The sequence below is a fragment of the Aythya ferina genome (assembly GCF_964211825.1).
Source record: "Aythya ferina genome assembly, chromosome: 8".
Classification (NCBI taxonomy): Eukaryota; Metazoa; Chordata; class Aves; order Anseriformes; family Anatidae; genus Aythya; species Aythya ferina.
The window spans coordinates 11,476,572-11,499,050 of NC_140304.1; the positions used below are offsets into that span (position 1 = coordinate 11,476,572).

At 41.7% G+C, this 22,479-nt stretch overlaps 2 protein-coding genes across 3 annotated transcripts in view; one reads left to right on the forward strand and one right to left on the reverse strand.

Annotated features, from left to right (window-relative positions):
* NTMT2 (N-terminal Xaa-Pro-Lys N-methyltransferase 2) overlaps positions 1–2,101 on the reverse strand; it is a 31,143-nt gene extending 29,042 nt beyond the window's left edge. Inside the window, exons 1-2 of one of the 2 annotated variants that reach the window (XM_084527158.1) lie at positions 1,279–2,101; positions 850–938 (exon numbers count right to left, since the gene is read on the reverse strand). In XM_084527158.1, coding sequence (XP_084383284.1) covers positions 850–907 — 58 coding nt within the window. In that variant the 5' untranslated portion in view covers positions 908–938; positions 1,279–2,101. Of the gene's footprint in view, positions 1–849; positions 939–1,278 lie in introns of those variants that run through there. The other variant, XM_084527157.1, reaches the window with a different exon arrangement.
* A 151-nt stretch (positions 2,102–2,252) lies between these two features.
* Positions 2,253–22,479, forward strand: part of KIFAP3 (kinesin associated protein 3) — a 72,080-nt gene continuing 51,853 nt past the window's right edge. Inside the window, exons 1-10 of the mRNA XM_084527146.1 lie at positions 2,253–2,367; positions 7,091–7,222; positions 7,981–8,135; positions 9,276–9,331; positions 9,822–9,963; positions 11,339–11,438; positions 12,368–12,492; positions 12,920–13,018; positions 13,723–13,901; positions 16,201–16,363. Of these exons, the coding sequence (XP_084383272.1) occupies positions 2,336–2,367; positions 7,091–7,222; positions 7,981–8,135; positions 9,276–9,331; positions 9,822–9,963; positions 11,339–11,438; positions 12,368–12,492; positions 12,920–13,018; positions 13,723–13,901; positions 16,201–16,363 (1,183 nt within the window). The 5' untranslated portion in view covers positions 2,253–2,335. The remainder of the gene's footprint in view (positions 2,368–7,090; positions 7,223–7,980; positions 8,136–9,275; positions 9,332–9,821; positions 9,964–11,338; positions 11,439–12,367; positions 12,493–12,919; positions 13,019–13,722; positions 13,902–16,200; positions 16,364–22,479) is intronic.

The following is a 22,479-nucleotide window of genomic DNA, read 5'->3' on the forward strand; positions in this document are numbered from 1 at the left end:
ACCAGCATGATCATGTGCTTTATTGAAAATGCCCTTCTCTTGTGTAGATGGTCCTGTCACTGCTGATCAAAAAGCCACTTGAGAATCATCTTGATCTATGTCCCAAGATTCATTCAATCAAGAAGAGTTAAGCCAGACTTTCTCTTTGCATATCAAATTTTACTTTGCCTCATCTCATTTCTTCCTTTTAATATAAACTTTAAGTGCAAGGCTTATTACCTTCATGCCTCAATCACTTACTATGTGACAGCACATCAGATCAACATCATCTGTATCCCCCACTGAGTTGCAGAGCCTAATCACTTAAAATATTTACTCTTAAAGTCATCCTTTCAGATTGCTGTACTTTATTTCTGCTTATAAAAGGCATTACAGAAGTTTATACATAGTTCATTTTTGCAAGGCCTAGGTAAACGTCCTGCATTCACCATTTTCCCCTTGAAACCCACGTATATTCTTTTACTGAGGAAGATACCATCTTTCAGGGAGAGACTACAAACCTCAGGGTTGGTTTCTTAATTTCTCAAGATAAAAACTAATCTATTATACTTTAATATTTTTTCTATACAAAAGCAATGTTGGTTATTTTATTTTATTCTTTTTCATTATGATGTTGAAGTAACTGGACAGGATTCAATAAAACTTTAAAGCAATCAGAACCCCAGCCATTCTCTGTATGCAGCCTTGTTATAACAAAGGCCCACATAAATAAAGCTCATTGAAGAAAGTGGAAACTTCTTTGTTAACTTCAAAATCAGGCTTAGTATCAATCTGGCTTAGCACCATGATGAATCTGTTTAAACTGAGAGAACAAGTAGGAAAAAACAAAACAAAACAAAACAAACCTACCATGAGACAGGACAGGTGCTGTTCCTACAGCAGGTGTTGCTTCTATGTCACAGAGCATATTCTGTATATCTGGTTACATCTGTCCACATCTTGAGAAAAGAAAAAAAAATATCAGTTATGTTTTCCAGAGTCCCATCCAGCCTGGTCTGGGGCACTTCCAGGGATGGGGCATTCACAGTTTCTCTTTGCAACCTGTTCCAGTGCTTCACCACCCTCTGAGTGATTATTTGTGTGTACAAGCATATGTATGTACATAATTATGTATATGGCGGTATGGAGCGATGTAGTAACACCGCAATAGCAGCGGTATCACCCTGCAAGGGCAGGCTTGCTGCTTGACTCCATCACTGTTTGAGGACCTGTGCCCTAACAGAGTGACTGGAAAGCTGTGCAGAGGAAAAGGATCTGGGGGTGTTGGTCAATACTCACCTGAACATGAGCCAGCAGTGTGCCAGGGGGCCAGGGAGGCTAGCGGTGTCCTGGCTTGTGTCAGGAATAGTGCAGCCAGCAGGGCCAGGGAAGTGGTCGTTCCCCTGTACTCAGCTCTGGTGAGGCCGCACCTCGAGTGCTGTGTTCAGCTTTGGGCCCCTCACTACCAGAAGCACATCGAGGCCCTGGAGCGTGTCCAGAGAAGGGCTACGAAGCTGGTGAAGGGCCTGGAGCACAAGTCCTGTGAGGGGCGGCTGAGGGAACTGGGGGTGTTTGGGCTGGGGAAGAGGCTCAGGGGAGACCTCACTGCTCTCTGAAAGGAAGGGGTGGAGAGCTGGGGGTCGGCGTCTTCTTGTAGATAATTAGCATTAGGACTAGAGGGAATAGCCCCTAGTTGTGCCAGGGGAAGTTCAGGTTGGAAATTAAAGAAATTAAAGGAATTTCTTCTCAGAAGAGCAGTCAGGCATTGGGATGGGTTGCCCAGGGAGGTGGTGGCATCATCATCGCTGGGGGTGTTTAAGGTTGGGTGTGGTGTTGAGGGACATAGTTTAGCGGGTGACATTGGTGGTAGGGTGATGGTTGGACCAGATGACCTTGAAGGCCTTTTCCAACGTTAATAATTCTGTATTCCTATGATTCTCACCCCACCAGACCCCCAGCATTACACCGCCCCTCAAGGCGCCATCTTGTCAACCCCTTGAGGGGGCAAACCCTGAGGCAGCGGGTGGGCAGCTAATGGCTGGGGGCACACCGGGCGGGCTGGAGGGAACCAAACACACACTGCACCGTGCCCTGAGGGGACAGAAGGGGACAAAAGGGGACAGAGGGGCCAGCCCTGAACAAGGCAGAGAGCCAGCAGCCATCTCACGCCCTCAGGGGGGCTCCGCGCCCGCCTCACGGGCGCAGCCGAGGCCCCGCCGCCCGCATGCGCGTTCGGCCGCCCCGGGCTGAGGCGGCGGCGCCTGCGCGCTGAGGGGCGGCGGGGCGGGGCTGCCGCTCACCCTGGTAACAGCACCGCTGAGGGGCCGCGCCCGGCCCCGGCCTCCCCCCCGCCGCCATGCAGGGCGAGGACGCCCGGTACCTCAAGAGGTAACCGGGATGGGGACGGGGACACCGGCACCGCGGGGTGGAGGCTGAGGGGAGCGGGGTGCGGCGGGGAGGGGGCGGCTGAGGCGCGGCCGCGGGGCTGAGGCGCGGCGGGGGTTGACCTGGTGTCCCTGAGGTGGGGTATGCGGGGGGAGGAGGGAGAAAGGGGTGAGGTGTGGGGTTGGGGTGAGGGGTGAAGCTGTGGAGGGTGAAGGTGGGTTGTGTGGGGGGTGGGAGCTGGGAAAAAGGTCGGGGGGCTGCTGGGGGTGAGAAGGAGGGGAGGGGGGTTGTGTGGGGGGGGGTGAGCGGTGTGGGAGGTTTTGGGGATGGAGGGGGTTTGGGAGGTGGGTGGAGGTTGTGGGGTGGGGGGGAAGGCGGGCTGGAGGTTTTGGGGTGATGGGGTGGGTGAATGGGTTGGGAAGGGGAGCTGAGGGGTTTGGGGAAAGCTGGGGGGTGATGCTTGGTGGGGACTGGTTAGGGGGGAGTGAAGGTTGTGAGGTGATTTTGGGATGGGCGGCACGCTGGTGGGAGGAAGGCTGTATTTTGGAGAGATGCCCTGCTTCAGGATGACCGTGGTGTCACTGGTGTGTGTTTGGGTTGAAGCAAGCGCAGAGATGAGTGGATGCTTTTAGGAGATGAACGGGGAGGTTTGTAGGGGTTGGGATGGGGCAGGTGATTATGGTGGGGAATTGGGGATGCAGGCGAAGGAGGGGATGTTGGGCAGCAAGGGCACGTTCAGGTTGCAACGGGGAGGTAAACTGGTTTGGAGATGTTAGAGCACGGCATGGCAGATTGAGGTAATAATATCAGGTAATAAGGGGGAGAACAAGAGTTTTGGGATGGTAAACTGAGGGTGGGAGGATGAGTATTGTGAAAAGTGAATTGTGGTATGAGTCCATGTAGAAGGAGGGTGGAAAGGCTGGGGTGACAAGGTGAGGGATAAAAGGGTGGGATGGGGATTGTTGGAGGGGGTGCGAGTGGGTGGCAGTGGCTGTGGGGCAGGTTGTGTCGGGAGGAGGGGAAGCAGAGGGTGAGTCGGGGCTTGAAGATGGCAAAGTGACATACAGAGAATTGAGAGTAAGGAATAGCAAGGGATGGGTCGTGGAGGGGGAGGAAGGTTCAATGGGGACAGCATGGCTAAGAAGAGAGAGTGGGTGGAAAGATGTTCTTGAAGGGTCACCACGGCATCTACAGCAGGTGATCAGCACCTGATGTTAGGGATGTGATGGATGAATGGCGCCTTCCTCTATTTGGCAGTGAGGCTAGTCAGCCTATAATTAGGCGTCCAATTAGGTGAACATGAGATCTCTATCAGTTGTTTCAGAGCAAAAGTACTAGCGAGCAACCCCACAAGATATCAGGCCACCAAAGCCTGTTTTAGACTTGATGTGTGAACAGTGTCACTTTCTCTCACCATGTGGGTGATTTGACCCATCACACTTTGAATTCTGTGGAGTTCCTGGAATCTTCCTTTTCCTTCCCATGGTAGTCAGTAGCATTTGTAGAAGTTGCTGTTAGGCTGTCTGGGTTTTGCTTTTTTCCTCCAGTGTGCCACATATTAAGATGTTTAATCAGAAATAGTGGAAAAAACTCCTGATATTCTTTGATGAACATTAGATGATGTTACGTGACATTCTGGCATATAAATGTGATAACAGGTACAATTCAAAGGGCTGCCTGTACAGAAATAGCTGCAGTGTCACAGCAGTACCCGTAGCTACCGTGCATATTCTGTTTGTGCCATCTTATGTGACCTTGCAGGAATCTTCTTTATGTAGTTACCACTGCAACAAGCATCGTTATTTCTCTTTTTGGAGAGCAACCCAAAAAACAGCTGAAGTGCTGTTTAACGTGACTAGGCTTGTGTGCAAGTCTGGAGTTTCTCTGGGCTCTGTTTCCCTTTGTCGTCCTGCATGAGCAGCCCCCCTTCCACCATCAGACTCGCTAGGATCTGTTATTGGATTTTCAGCCTTATCCACGTGTTCGAGTTGTGCCACTTCTAAATAGGATAGCTTGGTTTTGCTTTTTCCCCCTGAAGGAATTAGTCGATAAAGGGCATTCACACACCGGCTATGGCTATGTGAGCTCAGCTGGCACAGCTTTTGTCTGTAGCAAAGGCCTTCCTCTTTTAAACCTTTAATAGAGTGGGATTCTTGTTGACAAAGCAGGCAGTGAAGGGGGAGGACAGGCTGATGCGTGCAGGAGTTCCCCAGTGCATTGCTGCTTCCACCAGCTGCGAGGATGTCTGTATGTTTAAATGCTTTATGAAATTACTGGATGCTTACAAACTGAAGATGGATAGAAAAATCGGTAAAGTAGATGTTTGTTGATTGGGGGAGTTCTTTAAATCAGATTTTTTTTTTTTTTTTTTGGATGATGCTGGCAGTCTGAATGCAGCGATCTCCAAACAGAACACAGGTTTAGCGGCAGCCTGGTGCACTTCAGCGTAGGTCTCCAGGCAGTTCACAAGGGAAGGTTTTTCAGAGGGGGAGGTTAGATGTGAATTGATTTGTGAATCACTTAGCCAGGAAGTAGCTCAGACAGCGAGGGTGGTTGTCAGGACGAGAGGACAGAAAATCTCTGCAGCTGTAAGTTCACCAGCTTACCCATCTGTCCCTCGTAAGAGGAAAAAACACAGGAAATACTATAACTGTTTAAGCAGTCTTAGGCCGAGGTTCTGCTGTTGCTAAGCTCATCAGTGGTTTACTGCTGCCAAAAGGAGGTCTCAGGGCTTCCTTATTATTGCTGCTTGTAGCTAGGAAGTGTTATTCCCTTTCTACAGAGCACTTTAGTTGAGTAAAAATGGAAAAACTCCCTGTGCCCCAAATAAAACAAGTTTTCTGTTGGAATGCTGCAAGTGGCTGTGGAAGGATTTGATGATCATTCATGCTGAACCAAGGTGACTGCCAGGAGCAGGGAGATGATGGGAAGATCAAATCCGTTTTCTCAGTGATGAGTTGTTAGTTCAGCTTAGTTCTTGTAAAACTATACTCAGCTCCTTTAGGGCCATTTGTCTTCCACCGATCCCTTTCTTCTATGTGTAAAAATGAGCAAGCACTTAACAGGGGTTTGACCATCAAGAGGATTGTTTTGTGGCTAGGATCTCCTGGTAGGTATAAATATGGGGGAAATATTTTTGGCTGTAAGGAGAGAAAGCTGCTTTCTTTTGAAATAGATTTCCCATAAACTGTCTGCCTTGCAAGGCTGCACCTTTTGAGGCTTTTGTATGAGAACAGACTGACATGAAGTGTCTGCTTCAGAGCACAGTTAAAGGGAAAAAAAAAAAAGTATCTTCAAAAATGTTAAGTGATAAATGGAGTTTGGCTATGGTCTCATCAAGGAGGATGTTGCTCTTTAGCAGCGAGCTATATTTGTTTGCCCTGTAGCTTTAAGCCTTTAAGGCTTGTAGTTGAACTAGACTCTGTATTTCCCAGTCATTTCTGTGGTTTGTGGGGTTATTTGGGCAGCTTAAGATTAATCTTTTCTTAAGATTAACAAATCTTCTCTTAAGATTAACAAATCTTAAGAAAAAGGTACTTTTTGCAGTTGCATCTCTGCAGAAGGGAAAGCAGACACCATAGCAGCTGAGTGGATGGAGGCACGCGTTCCAGACAATTTGTATAGAGAGTGGTTACACCAAAGGCTGCATCCAGATTTCCTAATTTTTCTAGCTCTGTGAGGCTTAAGAAGTTTCCTTTGATCTAATCAACCCTGTGCCACAGCTGGCTGACACCTCTCTTATGATGATATTTGTGAAGACAGCCACCTGTAAATCTCTTTACTGCCGTGACCTGATTTTAAAACAAAACCCAAACACGTTAGGATTTTTTGTTTTACCTGCAGTGCTTTAGCAGCTCTATTTGTGGTGTAGCTGTACGTACTCTATTGGCAGTACCAAGGGGGAAAGGCAAGTGTCAGGTTAAAGACAGACACGTAACTGTTTTCTCTGGGTGAGGCTCTGCCATCAGTTGAAAACATAGCCAATTGTGGCCCTTGTAGCTGTGTGACCAGAGTTGCTGGAACAAAGAAGCAAGCAGCACAGGCGCTTTTGGCAGTGACAAACCCAGCTGGCTTTTCCCAAGTGCCTGTAGCTGTAGTAAAGCAGGCACCCGTGCTTGATTTGTACATATTGATGCCAGCTGCTGATCTGGTAATTGCCTAAACCTGGCAGCAAGCACAGCGAGGTGAAGATGTCCGTGCTTCAGGAGAGAATAGTGAATTTGGAATTAAAAATCAATTACAAATAATTAGAAATGTCAAGATTTAGCTATGCCTACCGGTACAGTCTTTGGGCAAAAAATCTCCTTTATAAGCAGCGGTACTTGTCCCACTAGATCGATGCCATTAGCAGGAGATTTTGCAATACTGGTGAGGGAATCAGCTGGGTAATTCACCTTCCCTGTGAAGTATATCTTCTTCCTTATTGTGGTTCCTTAAGAGAGCTGTGATACTTAATTAAAGATTAATCCTCTTTCTTCCGTGTTTGACTTTCATGGCTAAGAATGGCCGATGATTTGGGTGTTTCTGTACATGCTAGAGGCAGAGCTTGAGAAGAACTATGGTACAGCTGTCTGAAATGAAAAAATATGGTGTGGAAGGAGAGCAGTGCTTGGGTTAAGGATATTAATAGAACTGGAAACAGGTCGTAGTTAACGATATATGTTCTGGCATGTTTTTTGAAGCTTTCAGTTGATCAGTAATTTATATATTTTCCTCCTTGTGGCAGGAAAGTAAAAGGAGGCAACATAGATGTGCATCCATCTGAGAAAGCCCTCATTGTTCACTATGAAGTGGAAGCAACAATTCTGGGAGAGATGGGAGACCCCATGCTGGGGGAGCGCAAAGAATGCCAGAAAATGTAAGGTCATAAGTTCTGATAACTTATCTGGTTTTACAAGCCATAAATTCAGTAACTCAGAGTATCACCAGCCTGTAAGATATAACAGGTTTTAATCTTTATAGAACTTAGCGCTAGATTAACAGAGGGTTTAGAAGTTATGAAGTAACGTGCCTGGGAGAGTTAACAGCTAAACCATGTTGTCAACTGTTTTTCATCTGTGTACTTTAAGGTGTTTTGTAAATAAAAGTGATTATTCCCATTCTACATGCTGGAAACTTGAGGTACAGAAAAGTGAAATGTTTGGCTCCTACTCAAGTGATGGCTAACGTTGGAGCATGCAATGCTGCTGAACCTTTTGGCAGCCTTATGCTCTAGCTATTAGCCTGCATATCTCCTATTCCTTCAGTCCATCACCACTGCTACTGATTTTGTTGTGGTATCTGCATTTTAGATTTGGTGTTTTTCTTTTGAGTGTTAAATATTCCCAATTGAAAAAATCCAGAGGACTACTGCCATATTTATTTCTAAGCTGCAAGTGTTGCTGCTTGTCAGCTGATGGACATTGGTACTCTGTCAAATCTGTTTGACAGCTACCTACCCTTTAGGACTGTAGAGAGCTGCTGCTTTCATGTTACCTGCGTAAGCCACGGCACAGACATTGGGGGTATCTGGATTATTTCTGCCTCAACAAATCCCTGACTGTGTAAGCTTAAATCAAAGGACTCAGGACACGAATATCTTAAAACTGAGAAGAGACCTGTCTGACTCTGTTGCAGCATTCGGCTAAAGAGTCTTAATGCAAACACAGACATCGCTTCCCTGGCTCGAAAGGTGGTTGAAGAATGCAAGCTCATTCACCCCTCCAAGCTTGCAGAAGTAGAACAGCTGTTGTACTATTTACAGAATCGCAGAGATGCCTCAGCTGGAAAAGGTAAATAACTCAAGAACAAAATAACTTGGGACTGGGTTGCTTCAATGCTGGAAACATTGCAGCGTGGGGCTTCCCTTAGCTGACATCTTGATGTACAAGCTCTCCAGCGATGAGAATGGGGAAGATGTCTAGATAACCACGCTTGGAAACAATGACAATCATGGATTGAGGTCTGTGTGTGTGGGGAACTGTTATGTGACCAACGAAAATATCTTTTTGGTTAAACTTAGTATTGGTGTTTATTGCTGGCTGCCCTGTGCTTTAGCAAGACTTGAGAGGTACAAATTCCACTGTTCGGTGCAGCCTCTTCATGTTGCATCTGCCCTTGCAATGACATCAAAGACTGTTAGGAAGATCTTCCTAAAGAGATCTCAGTCATCACCTGGTGCAAGGGCAGGGATAGTGTTCCTTGGCGGAATTCACACTGTCTGTAAAGGTAGGGTGAGGAGTTTCACAGCCTGACGACCTTTGGTACAGTGTAGCAGCTTGGGGTAATACTCATGTCTAAACTTCTTAAGTTCCTGGTGAACAAGTTACCAAGCAAAGTAATTTTGTGCTCTGATGCTGAAGTATCTTGGTGGTCAGCCTGAGTGCCTTAAGTTTAAGATAAATGTTCTGCTCAAGGGACGATTTCATGCTCAGCATCTGATTGTGCATTATCTTCTAGTAGAACTTGAGAACTTTCAACTCCATGGAATGAGTTGAAAATGAAGATTGATGTTTCTTATGCTTTGTGATTGCTTCAGGTGTTTTGCCCTCTTTTATTCTATGTATTTGTGTAATGGTGTATCACAGGGCAGCTTTGCCACAGTGTGCAAGCAGAATCAAAGCTTTTAAGGTGTGGAAGTGAGTTTAGTTGCTCTGAACTTGCAGTAGGGCTTATTGCCCTTTCTCTGCCCAGCTAACTGGGCTGTAACTGGTCCTTTAGACTGAGGAGTTGAAGGCGTCCGAGGGTTTATTTCGTTCCCTGTGGGCTGGTTAGCTTCAGAAACCTGACACACCCTGCAGTGTTGGTCTGACGGGTCGGCTGGACGCAAGAGAACTTTGACCTTGATTTTACCAGAATGTATACCGTAGGAATAGTACATTTTGGCCTGTGAATATGTCTAAGTTAACTGCAACCGTGTCTTTTCATTATAGAAAAGAAAGAGAAATCCAGTAAGCCAAAAGATCCGCCCCCATTTGAAGGCATGGAGGTAAATATTGGTGTTAGATGAGAAATGGAAAAAAAACATTTACTAACAAGTGGTTATATAAGTGGGGAGGAGAAAAGCTTAATGCTATTTTTTGTTTGTTTTTTGTTTTTTTAAACAAAGAACTTGGTTTAGAAATATTGCACAATGGAATAAAAATCATGTCCATAAAGGGTAAAATATTTGACTTGCCTACTTCCCCCTCCAACTGTAGCACGCAGCAGGACAGCAAGTGAGGTCTGGAACATGGGACAGGATGCAGGGAGTCATGTCTGAGCATCCTTTGTTTTTTTGTAATTAAATCTTCTCAGATTTCCTGGTGTTCATTGGCAGTGATTCTGGATGTGTTTTTTTTTTTTCTCATTTTGTTTTTTCCAAACGTCTTAACTCAAAGCTGTGCGCTCTTTTGTCTTGTGACTGAAAAACATTGTGATCAATCGTGTCGAATTGACATCTCTTTATCTGCGAAACTGTTCCTTATGACTGCTTTCAGATTGATGAAGTTGCCAATATCAATGACATGGATGAGTACATTGAGTTACTGTACGAGGACATTCCCGACAAGGTGCGCGGCTCTGCCCTCATCTTGCAGCTGGCTAGGAATCCTGATAATCTGGAAGAGCTGCTTATCAACGGTAACAAGGGATTTAAACTTTTCTTAATGCTGTGCTGTTTTTGTGGTGATATCTTGAGGGAAAAGCAGTTCACCTTTCATTTAAGGTTTTCTTCGTTTGCTATATACTGTAGTTATGCTTTATGCTTGTCCTCAGTAATATGCTAGACTGACTTTTATTTCATAATAAACTGACTGTCAAACTTCAGTTAGATCTCTGTACAAATGGATGCATTTTAGGTTGTTCTTAGGTGGCTCTAGACCAGAAATCCTCCAAGTCTCAACAGGTATCATCTGTTTTTTCCTAGTTATTTTATTATATAGATCCTAGTTATTTTTTTACCTTAAGTTGGCACTGGTGCTGGAAACAGACAAACAAAAGAGTAGTACCCTGAAGATCAGACTGGAGATGAAACATGTTTTGAAAATGAGATCTGCAGTCTGACATAATTATAGCTGTTGAGTTTCCAAGAAAACTAATCAACTGGATGTGGATGCATCACCCACTTACTTCGCTCTTTAGTGTACTCCTTTTGTTTAAGATGGATCCATTTTAAAATCATAATGGAATTCATGATAAGACACTGACATTAGTGTCATTATGTCTGCATATGTATTCCACACTGAAGCAGCTCTCAAAATGTGCATGGCAGAGCACCTGATGTGTTTGTAAATACACGTGTACCTGTGCATACACAAATTTCCTGTTGCCTCCTTTCCACAAAGGTGCAAAAAAAGCTCTTATAATGTGTAAAGGAAAGTCAGACAAACAAAAGATAAGCACAATCCAAAACAGACTTCCAAAGGGAAGGTGTCCTGTTAATATAGTCCTTTTTTCCTTCCATCCTTTATATATTTTATTGATCCTTCTGCCTCCTCATTACTCAAGTTTGTGATGACTTCAGCATGTGCTTTACCCATTCTGCAGTGTCTGCAAGTAAGATTATTCCAAGAATTGGAATGGGAGTACATAAATAGAAAGTAATGGATGAAAAAATTGTAGTTGTAGATTTAGGTGGAATTTAAGGGGAATTTGGAAGTGAATGTGTTGATGTTGTCAGTAGGAGCCACAGTGTAATATGGAACATATTGGGTGGCAGAGGCAATGGCATCTTAGGGTCAGTAGCAGGTTTAAGATGACTAATGTTTGGTTGCAGTATCCTTGCGTGTCACCTCCTCTTAGGATTTGTGTCTGGATGGCTTCTCAGGGTACTCTTTATGTTAATACTATGTGCAAACAGAATTTTTGAACAGTGTTACACATTAAAGTGAGATAGATCTGAAAATCATCCATTAAAAATGATAGATGTAGAATAGAGTGTATTCAAATTCTGTCTCATGAGATAAAAGGAGGGAGCTGAAATGCTAATGTTCATCTAAATCTTGTTTTCCTTCAGAAACTGCCCTGGGTGCACTGGCTAGAGTGCTGAGGGAAGATTGGAAACAAAGCGTGGAACTTGCTACTAACATAATTTATATTTTCTTCTGTTTTTCAAGGTAAGTTCAGGGCCCTGTGTATAGGAACATCGAGAACTTTTCTGTGCTTGGTGGCTTTTCATTTGTTCCTTGCACTGCATTACAACACCTCACTGAAATGGGGTAAAATTTTCTGAGTTTAGAACACATTTTAAATGACAGAACTGAGGCACAGAAAGAATCTCCTTGGTGAGGTGGTGTGTGGTACAGCTAGGAAGAAAGTAGTAAGAATTTTGACCTTATAGGTGAGAGGCCGCATTGCTATCTTGTATTTTCATTAGCATTCCTACAGGGAAGAAGCAGCATTCAAAACTGAAGTGTGTGTTCTTAATGAGATATGCCAGCATTTCAGCATACCCTGACTAGAAAATAATTCAAATGGAATTTGCATTGTGACTTGATTTTAGACCTCAGTCATATTTTTTGAGAGCAGAGGGTCCTCTGAAGTGCTTCAAATATGGAAAGCAGGGCTGACTGGAAAACATTCTCTTGTATGCAAGAAATTTGTTTTTATTTTGACTTGGAACAACACTTGGAGATGTTGGAGTTTTCATCTCATTAGAAGAAAGAAAAAGTTTCCATTTGGGTCCGTAATATTAAATCAAAAAGGCAAAACATTTATTTCTGTATTTCCTTTTAAATTCATGTTATTAAGTATTATCACCATAAGAACTAGATTTTCCTCTTGAAAATTGTTTTGCTTTGTCAACTTGATTGTGAAAAAGCTTGCTTGCACTTCTGAAAACTTGAAAAAATATGTTTTTGGGAGTTTATTTTGAAATAATTTTCCTATAAAAACATGCTATAATAGGGCAGAGAAGTAAATACCTGCTTGTTTTTTTATGATAATTAGGTGATAGGGTGTTGGGACCTTGCTACCCTAAATGCCCAAACAGTTTTGAGGTTGTTTGCATTTATTTTTTACTCAGATGTTTTTTTCTTCAATGTAGTTTTTCTCAGTTTCATGGAATAATCACACACTACAAAATCGGAGCTCTGTGTATGAATATCATAGACCATGAGCTGAAGAGACATGAGCTTTGGCAGGAAGAACTCGCTAAAAAGAAGAAAGCTGATATCCTTTTGGTATGCTGGGGCAGCTTGAGGGCTTTTGACTTCTCTTGATAGCTGTTGTCGAGTTATACAAGATCAACATAGAGCAACTTAAGGAAGCAGTGGAAATATAATTGTTGATGTAAAGAAAATCAGAAGTGAAAAGTTTGAATCCGTCAAAGAGATGATGTGAAGGCTATGAAAACAACACAAGAAAAAAGACAGTGTATTATTGTATAAGCAGTAAGTCTTAGAAACATTTTTGCTGACTATTAAGATGTAATACATCCAAGATTTGGGGAGTACAGGGGGGTGAATCAGTGTTGATTACAGGTGTAGCAAGCTGTGGCTGAGGTGGTGTCTTTCCACTGGCTGAATAGCACATATGAGGACAATGGTCATCCAGACTATGTAACTTCTATCTGAACTCCTTAATTTCTGTAATGTACTTGATGAAGATCCTGAAAATCAAACCCTGAAAAAGGACTATGAAAAAACGTATAAGAAATACCAAGGGCTGGTTGTCAAGCAGGAACAGCTACTCAGAGGTATGGAATACAAATAGCAAAGTATTTCTTCATTGGTTAGTGTGGGTAGAGGGTTTTTTTCAGTTGATTGTTATAATTATGACAACTTGAACATACTGAATGTGTGTATGAATGTGGAATATCTTGCCAAAGAATAGGGAGAAGAGAAGTACTTAATCAGATTGACAGTGTGCTAACAATTCTCCAAGTGTTACGTCAGTCTTAGATAAAACAGCAAAAGTGATCAGCTTAAATTTTCCTTGTTAGTGATGCTGGGTTTGGTGGTGGTGGTTTTTTGATTGTTTCGGTATGTTTGAGTTATTTATTTTTTAGGTTGGCCTTCGTCTGACTCAGGTTGAATACCTTCCACCCCGTCTCAATTTTTGTATTCAAATATACTTAATGTCAGACCGAAATGGTCTGAGTGGCAGAGCTTTCCTGGGAAAACTTTCTAATGGCTCTCATTGGAATTGAAAGAAAAAAAACTTCTAGTGATCATTATCTATGATTTTATTATTTTATAAAACCACTGTTAGAACTATTTTTTTTTTAATGCTTCCTAAACAGGAATAAAAAGTGTTCGTGGTCAATTTTGTTTAAAATTCATTGGAAAGTGAGTGGAATGCTTCTGAAAGTATTGTCTTAAGCACTTAACGTGTATGTGGAGACCCACTTAGTTTGATTGTCTTTGACCTGTTGGTATGATTTATGTTGGACTTTGTTAGTTGCACTTTACCTGCTCCTGAATCTTGCGGAGGATACTCGAACCGAGCTGAAGATGCGAAACAAGAACATTGTCCATATGTTAGTGAAAGCACTGGATCGTGATAATTTTGAGCTGCTTATCCTGGTAGTATCTTTCTTGAAGAAACTCAGCATTTTTATGGAGAACAAAAACGATATGGTAAGGCTCCTAGTACTCCAGTGCAGTGTTGGAAAACTGTATGCAGTCTCTGAAAACTTTGGGTGGGTGGAAGGAAGAGGGAGATATATTTTTTTTGCCACCCTGATTATCCTCTCTCCTAATGAAAAAATTACCAAAAAGAAATACAACATTGAACCACAGCATGTTGCAAAAATTTCTGAAGGGCTGTTATCCCAAACAGACTGAAGCGAACTCAAAGTGTGATATATGGAGTTCGAAATTTTTAAGTTGGCACCCACAAAACTTTATTATACATGTGCCTCGGGAGATGTCAGTGATCCTTTCCCTAAACTAGACTCTTCTGACAACATATTATTGTTTCTTCTATGTATTATCTTGGAAAGAGAAAAACAGTGATCCTTTTGTGGTTTGCTAGACTAGTATACTAGTTTCTAACTCAGCTTGGTCTTCTAAGGCACCTCAGAACTGTTAAACATTCTTAAACATTTTAATATGAAATCTCAAACTTTTGAAACTGTAGACTTTTTTTCCTTCCTGAAAAAAGAAAAAAAAATTGGTTCTAGCCAAGTATTTGATTTACTGAATTCTCAGTGGATTTTAGTAGATACACGCCTTCATTACTATATCTTTGTGACAGTTATTTAAGTAAAAATGATAGATTTTCCTTATCCTGAGGTAATCTGAGATTAATGTTATATTTAGGAGATTAAAAGATTTATGTAATAGAGAATTAATTGCAATTTTGTTACTGGAACTATCACACATGCATATGCATTGAACACCGTAGACGACATGTATCCCACCTATTTATATAGGACTATCCTATTTCTTAACAAAAATAAGATGCAAAGTATCTGCTTTGGAGGAATATAGGCTATTTATCAGGTGTTTGGTCTTAGATTTATTTTATAGCTGTGTAGTGCCCTGACGGACTTTATTAGGAAAATAAGGATTAGCTTTACAGCCCACTTATTTGTTGGCATGCTTTACACATTCCATCTGATTCAGCAGAAAGACAAATGAAACAAAATTGTTGAGTTTATTTTATTGCGTAGTGTTTGAAATGTTTTGAAAAGGCTTTTAAAAACGTTTGTATGCTACAAGTCAGCTGTCTGTCTGATAAAAAGATGCATGCTTTTTTTTTTCCCTACAAAGCATTATTAAGGGAAGGTACTTATGAAGGAGACGTTCTAATACTTTTATTAGGCTATAATACACAAATATTGAAGGCAAAAATGAGCTTAGACTAGTTGTGCAATGTCTGTTTCTAAGTAAAACTAAATAATCCTCTTATTTATAGCACATTCTTTCCTTTGTTATTCAAGTGCTGTATTAAATTCAAAGCAGTGAAGTAGGAGTTCCTGGTATCTGATGGTTTTTGATCAAAGGTACCCAGTTGTTTGATTATTGCACTATGCTATGTGAGGAGAGCTGTAGTTTCTTTTTTTAGAATTAATTCTGTGTATTTGTAACTGGAGGGCCAGTTACATCCATGTATAAGTTTGAAGAATACAAAATAATTTTATGTTCCTCCTTCTCGCCAAAGAAGGTTCTGGGAGACAAAGAATGCTTTTAAAAGATTTTTATCAAATAAAAGCAGAGAAATGATGTTTAAAAGATGATAAAAAGCTTTCTGAAGTCTTGCCAGTCAATGCTCAGATGTCTTTTCTGGCTGGTAATGTGAACATGATCTCAGGATCTGATACCACTTCTCAGTTCCTGGATTCCACTTTTTAATTTGAAAGTGATACATGTTTCAAGATGACTTTCATACTTCTATTAAATTAACATACAGGAAAGCTCATGCCTTTTCCGAGAGCACATGCAAAGCTCTGGCTAGGGGCTCATTTCAAATTCATAAGGAAAGGTCTCAGGCTCTTTTTGGATGCCAATTCTGTCTTTTTTGGTGAGGTATCTCTTTTATTTTTACATCAGTTGTTCCAGGGTTGCTCCCACTTATGGGTTCACCACTCTCCATGTATGCCTGCCTTTTAGCCCTATCTAGTCTTGCAAGTGATTTCTTTAGATGACATTCTTACAGTATTCTAATCATGGGGAATATTTCCAAGGCATCTAAACTGTTTGGCTGATTTTTTAAAATCAACATTACACAGTAAACCGATCTAGAATACTTCAACTGCAAAGATGTAAGTGAAGCTGCTTGAGATGAAAATGTATTGACAGTTACTGTTGCGGGTACAAATCACATGTCTGTGCATGCTTGCACGTGAATCTGTAGCACACTGAGAGGGCTTTTACCTTGAAGACAAAGCCAAGTTTGAATGGATTATGGATTTTTCTTTTTCTTGATATACAGGTGGAAATGGATATTGTTGAAAAACTTGTGAAGATGGTACCTTGTGAACATGAAGACCTGCTGAACATCACTCTTCGGCTCTTACTGAATCTCTCGTTTGACACAGGCCTGAGAAATAAAATGGTGCAAGTTGGTCTGCTCCCCAAACTCACTGCGCTGCTAGGTATGTTTTGTTCCAACAAAGACATTTCTGCAGGGATAGCAAAGCTGTTCGCATCATGATGTATTGTGCCTAAAAATTGCTGGGTCGCTTCTCTCTTTGCCAAGGAACTCACCACACCCAACTTTTTATCATTCGAATCATCTTTCCAGATGCAGGTTTAGATGGAAGTCCAAAATAATGCAGTTCCCAGTAGATTTATTCCTAGGTTCTCTCAAGCTCCTGAATGAGTATTCTGGTCTTTAAAAATAGCTTTGATAGCTAACTTAGAATCATTTGAGCTGACACATGGGTGATGCTTGTAATATTAGAGGAGCACCTAGGAAAAATAGCCAACCACTTCAGGGAGCTTGGCTGATGAAGCTACCTCTGGCTTTTATGAAGCTGATTATACGTTCTGCCTCATGTTACTACAGTGGTCTAAATAAAAGGAGTAGAAGCTTCCTAGCATTGTCAGCCTCAACTCTAGGCAGTACTGATTTTTTAGACTTCCAGCTTGATGGTCTAATTTATGTTACAATTACGTGAGTACTTCTGATGCAAGCAAAACTTGTTGTTGCCTATAGGGGAAATCTGTGAAGACAAGAAGGAGGCCAGAAAAAGCAAAGGAATATCTGATCACTGGTGTGTACTAGAACTCTCAAGACGGAGCTTTTATTACTCCCTGTATGTTCTTTGGCTGATGCTATCTAGAAGTTGCTCCAGTAGATTTACAAAAATGTTTAGTATGATTTGGCTGTAAGGATTGCTGAGTGCTCATTTTTAAGTGGAAATTGAGGATCTTGTATTGTGGAGGCCTAAATGCATAAAGCACTGCAAGACACCGTTTAAGTTTTCTGTGATATGTTGGGTTTGGGATATATTCAATCCAGCACAGCTGGTGTATCCAGATGTAGTGGAACAAGTGGAATGCAACAGTGAAACTGAGCTTTCTCGTCTACCTTTGCATAGTCTTTAGGGATTATTTGCTTTCTCAGTTTTACAATCAGCCTCAGCATGGCCTTATTGCTGTTTAGTATACAAGTTAATACCATGAAAACTTACACTGATTTGGAAACCTTAATCCTGTCAGTGGTTAATGTAGTGGCTATCTGATATATTCTGAAGTTCCTTAAATCTTTCTATGGTTTCTGCCTCACAATCATGTTTTTACTTAATATCCTCCTCTGGGCTGGGCTAGGAAGAAGAAAAATGACATTTGGAATCCCTCTTTATACTTTTTTTTTTCCTTATCCTGGTGATGGTGACATTTCTCAGAAAAGTAGACTGAGAAGTGGGAGCTGGTCAGAAAATACATTTCGCCTCATTTGAGAGGGGTCTTATTAGGTAGTCTGGTTCAGCTTAGACAATGGTTTCTGGTCACCCCAAGCAATAGCATAACTCAAATCATCAAAGTCCCTGCTCCTGGAAATCCCCTTTTTGATACTAGAGTCAGACTAAACTCAGCAGTTAGATATCTGTAGATTATCCACTTTCTAGTGTTTCATTCTAAAGTGGAGAGGAAAATTTCTCTTCAAATGCCAGTCGCTTGGACTTGAGCATAGGCCTCTTCAGAAGATCTGGCTGCTAAAATCACAGTCTGTTCCTGAAGTGGCTGTTAAGGTGATCTATGGCAAGTTTTGCTAGCACAGACAGTGAAGCTTCTGGAAGTACTTGACTCTGTGGACAGTCCTTCCCTTGAATTCGAAGATTTCAACCCTTTTTTTTTGTGGTTGGGAGGCAAGTGCTGTCTGACCTAACTTCCCCCCTGTAAAATCATTTGATACTTATTTTGTGGTGTGCTAATGAGAAAACGTAGGTGGAAATATTGTTTATTACTTCGTTTTTTAAGTCAGCTCTGTGATTCGCAAGACCTGTCTTGATATGGCAATTCATATAATTCTCCAACTCATCACTTTGTGTATCCTGGCTCAAGGCAGGCTGTAACCTTAATAATAAAATAATCATGTGCCAGGTGCCCCTTTTATGCAGGTTATTTGGGCATTAAACACACATTATTCAACTCAGTGCCCTTCGGCTTACATTTGCAGGTCACCTTAAAGTGCTAACACATCTCAGCAGCTGTTGACAAGTTACCATACAGATCCTAATGCCAAGAGGTCAAGTTTGTTGACTCAGCCTACTGAAATTTAACATTTGTGCATGCTGTGCCTTTCAGTCTTTAGCGCTGGGTTTGAGATGAGTGTAAATTAAGTGTAGTAGGCGTTTAAGGGGAGAGTTGAGATTGCAAGGAAGGAAAGGACAGGATTTGTCAGGCAGGAGTTTAGGGCTGAGCACTGAGGTGGCTTTCTTTGACAGTTTGCAATCCTGGAGGGTGTGCAGCTTTGCCAAGGGACTCGTGGTGGCTTGGGAGCAGGAGGGCTCTGAATGTAGATTGAATCTGAAAGTGGAAGAGGTGGAATGGCTTTGGCTGAGCCAGCAAAGGAATGGACCAAGTGTGGCATGGATATATCAGAGAGGGACCATCATCTTTGCCTCTCTTTCCAGCATGTTGAGGCTGCTGTTGAAAGCATAGACATGAGAAATTCTGCTTAGTTTTGTTTCCATTTTAATTAGCCTTTTCTTTTTAACAGTGCCAATGCCTGCTTCCCCATTTAGCTTTGCCAGTCAACACTACTTGCTAGTTTTCGCGGCTTCTCTTCACAAGTCTGAAGTATTGTATGTGACAAAACTCCTCTTGTTCCCTCCAGGCACCCAAGTTAATCAACTACAGCTGATCTTTGTTATGCTCAATCTCAAAGAACTGGGTGCAGTTGAGGGAAATCTGGCTTCAGACTTGCTGATCAGAAGCTGGAGCAGAGCTGTGGAGGCCTGTGGGATATAGCCTGTTGTGTTCAGGTTTTTTCCATATGCAAGCTACTCGAGGAGGTATGGAAAGAGATTTTGTTGATTTGTGTGACTTCACGTTTTTTAATACAATCTTGTTCTTGGTGGTCACCAGGGCCTTGCTGAGATCTTTCTTTTGTGCTGATGGCCTTGCTTAAATTCTTAAAAATTGTTTTTAGTGGTCTTTCTTTTTTATACATTCACCACGTGATTGTTTTATGTGCAAGAAATATAGTTTAAAGTGGAATGAGAATTTGAGTAAATTCAACAAATGATTAAATTATTTGCTTGCCTGAGATGTGAAAAACACAAATTCAGTGCCCTCTAATCATCACCTTAGAAAGAGAGACCGAAGCTGTACATGACAGAATACTGTGTGGAAGTTTGCTTTGCTCTTGCACTGCTCTCATTTTGCTCTGCATGGCATAATTCAGGTGGAGCGTACGAGTGACTTGCTCCAAGTACAGTAGAGTTTGATGGCTAGTCTTAGTTTGCTTGAGGAAAGTATTGTCATTGAAAGGGTGAAATGTAGAGCTGAACGTTTAAAAGAAGGATCTGAATTTGTTTTCTTAATCCCTGTGAGCATTCTTCCAGTGTTGGACAAAAGGGAAATGTTACCCTTTTTCATAATCCGAGCCCTGTATGATTGGTTTCTAAAGTAAATGCCCTGGCAGCAAACAGGAGAAAAACATTGTCTACAAGGAAGAATTAAATAACTTCTTGTCTGGACCAAATCCACTTTGTTTTTCAGTTAACTGGCCAAACCAAATGCAAAATTTTCAGAACAGCTCTTAAATACATGCACAGCTTGTGATTCACATTCTTCTAATGAGGGTGCTCTTCTGTGTTGTGTCTGAGTGGTTTCTTAGCGTTTGTGAAGTGAGACAAATAGTTCTCCACTCTCCATGAGAACAGCAGGCAACTTGTACAACAGAAGCAGCTGAGTGGTGCTGTGCGTGTGATGGCAGGCTGCAATCTCTTCTTGGTGGACTCCTGTTCACAAGAAGCTCCTGGCAGTAGGTGTGGCAAGCACTGCTGGGGTTTCTGTGTCCTCCCCTGTGAGGTGTTGCTCTCCAAACGATAGAAATGCTAGGGAATAGTGTGGAAGCTCTTATAGTGGGAGCTATGCTGCTACTCAAGAGGTAAAATGAGCAGGGAAGATTTCCTTGAAAGAGTAGCTCAGGCTGCATGCAGGGAGCAAAAATTTTGTGTTACGTGCATTCGTCCCTTTGAGCTGCTGGACAGTTCTTAGGGGTACTGAATACAATTGTCTTGAAATGCCACTCTGTTTTCATTCACCTCACTTCCCAGTGCAAGCCATGTTTAAAGCATGAAAATCCAATATGCTTGGAAGTCAGAGTAAAGGATCTCGTCATGGCTGCTCAGAATTATAAGCTGTTTTTGAAAATCAAGATCTGATGGAACACAGAGATTAGTGAGCTGAAAAATGAGTGGGTTGCAAAACACTGCCAGTTACAGCTCCAGCTCAGATGGGACGTGCAGTGCAGAAGGGTTATTCATGTAGTAATGTTACACAGTGCTAAGGTGTTCCATCTCAAAAAGATTGCAGATTGTGACCATCTCAGGTTATGTTTTCCAGTACAGATTACTGTAACTGAAAGAAAATTGCCTTTGTGGATTTCTCTTTAGCCAAGGAATGTTTGTTATACGTTGCTCTGAAATACAATGTGATCAGTCCCAAGTAGCAATAGTAGAGTTTTTCTAGTCACAGCATGTACTGAGCCTGGATATTTCATTAATGTGAGGGTCCTGACCTGATGCTCTTAATTTCTTGGTGTTCCAAGACTTAGTCTCCGCACAGTGGAAGTAACAGCCACCTAATCTTAGGTAGAAATCTAAGGGTTGTGCAACAGTTTGCAAACTCCAAAGTAGGTCACACTTTCCCTGTGTGTGAGTTCTTTATTTGAGCTGAAGGTAACCAGAGCAGGGTGTGACTTTGTCAGTCTGAGATTTACTGAAGAGTGTTTTCATTGGTTTCACTGACAGATTTTTTTTATTAAGAGTTCTATTTTCTAACATCAAATTTTCTGATTTTTCTGGAAACTGCTGAAGTTCCTCTGATATTTTTCTGTTCTTTACAAGTTAGGTTTAATGAGCAATCAAAGAATTGCCAAACGGTCGTATGTTGGGTTTCTTAACAATCAGGTCTTGATAATGGTATGCAGCCAAAGTGTGTTGTATGTTGACTGCTGTTTAAAAACCCAAGAAGTAGTTTGCTCTCTAATTAACGGAGTGCTGTGGTTTTTTTAATGTTCGATTCCTTTTATGAAAGTTTCTTTTAAGAAGGCTTAAAGTAGATGTGTTCTCTTTATGAGTTCACTTGGCCTTTTTGTAATGAACTTATTATGGAGCTTCACACATCTGTTGGAAAATGGAGCTTCTTATAGGCTACTGCAGTGTTTTTTCTGTTTTTAATAGGCCTCGTTTATCCTATAAAGGAACATACATTTTCTTACCTGATCAAGTGAGCAAACAATAGGGGTCAGATGTGGCAAAGACCCTAACAAAAAGCACATGTCCAGCCATCAGGGTGAGGTAAAGTCATATCGGGATTGCTTGAAGTTATTAATGGCAGTAAAATTTATGCTTCCTCCTGTTTTCCCAATTAAATTGAGAAACCTTTTTTTTCTGAGGTGGCTCTGTAGCAGCTGGTTCCAATCCTTGTTGTGTGAATATTGCCTGGGGTGTCTCCATTCCTTTATAGTGGAGGCTGGCTGTAGCACATTAAGTAACAGTTCAGCTACAGGGACCGGTCTGTTGGAAAGCAGTAATTATTTAGGGATTTATTTTAATGGTAGCTTTTTTTATCATTTGTGCTAAGTATGGCCATTGTTTTTAAAACAAACAAACTAACAAAACAAAAACAGAAAAATCCTCTTTAGCATTCAACTTCTAATTTCCTATCAGATGTCCAAATAAAAGTAACATGTCTAACTGACTTGAGTAGAGTGGGTGATTTAGACAGGCAACTTCAGTATTACTAAAGAACTAGCCTCAGACATGGAGGAATATAAAACAAAGTAGAGATTCTTCAGTATCAATACTGTGCTCGAAGCAGAAATAGAATCCCAACTAACTATTTTTATGCTAAAAGCCTTCCCTATATCCCTACTTCATGCCACTGGCAAATTGTGGTGATTTATCAGGAAGGAATAACTGAAATTCATGCCGTTTCTGTAGTTGCTTGCAAGTTTTTAAGGACTATTATCTAAGACTTTTGACTCTATTTTAGTGCTGTTGAGTTAGAAACAAAGTGTATTGCCATTTTACAG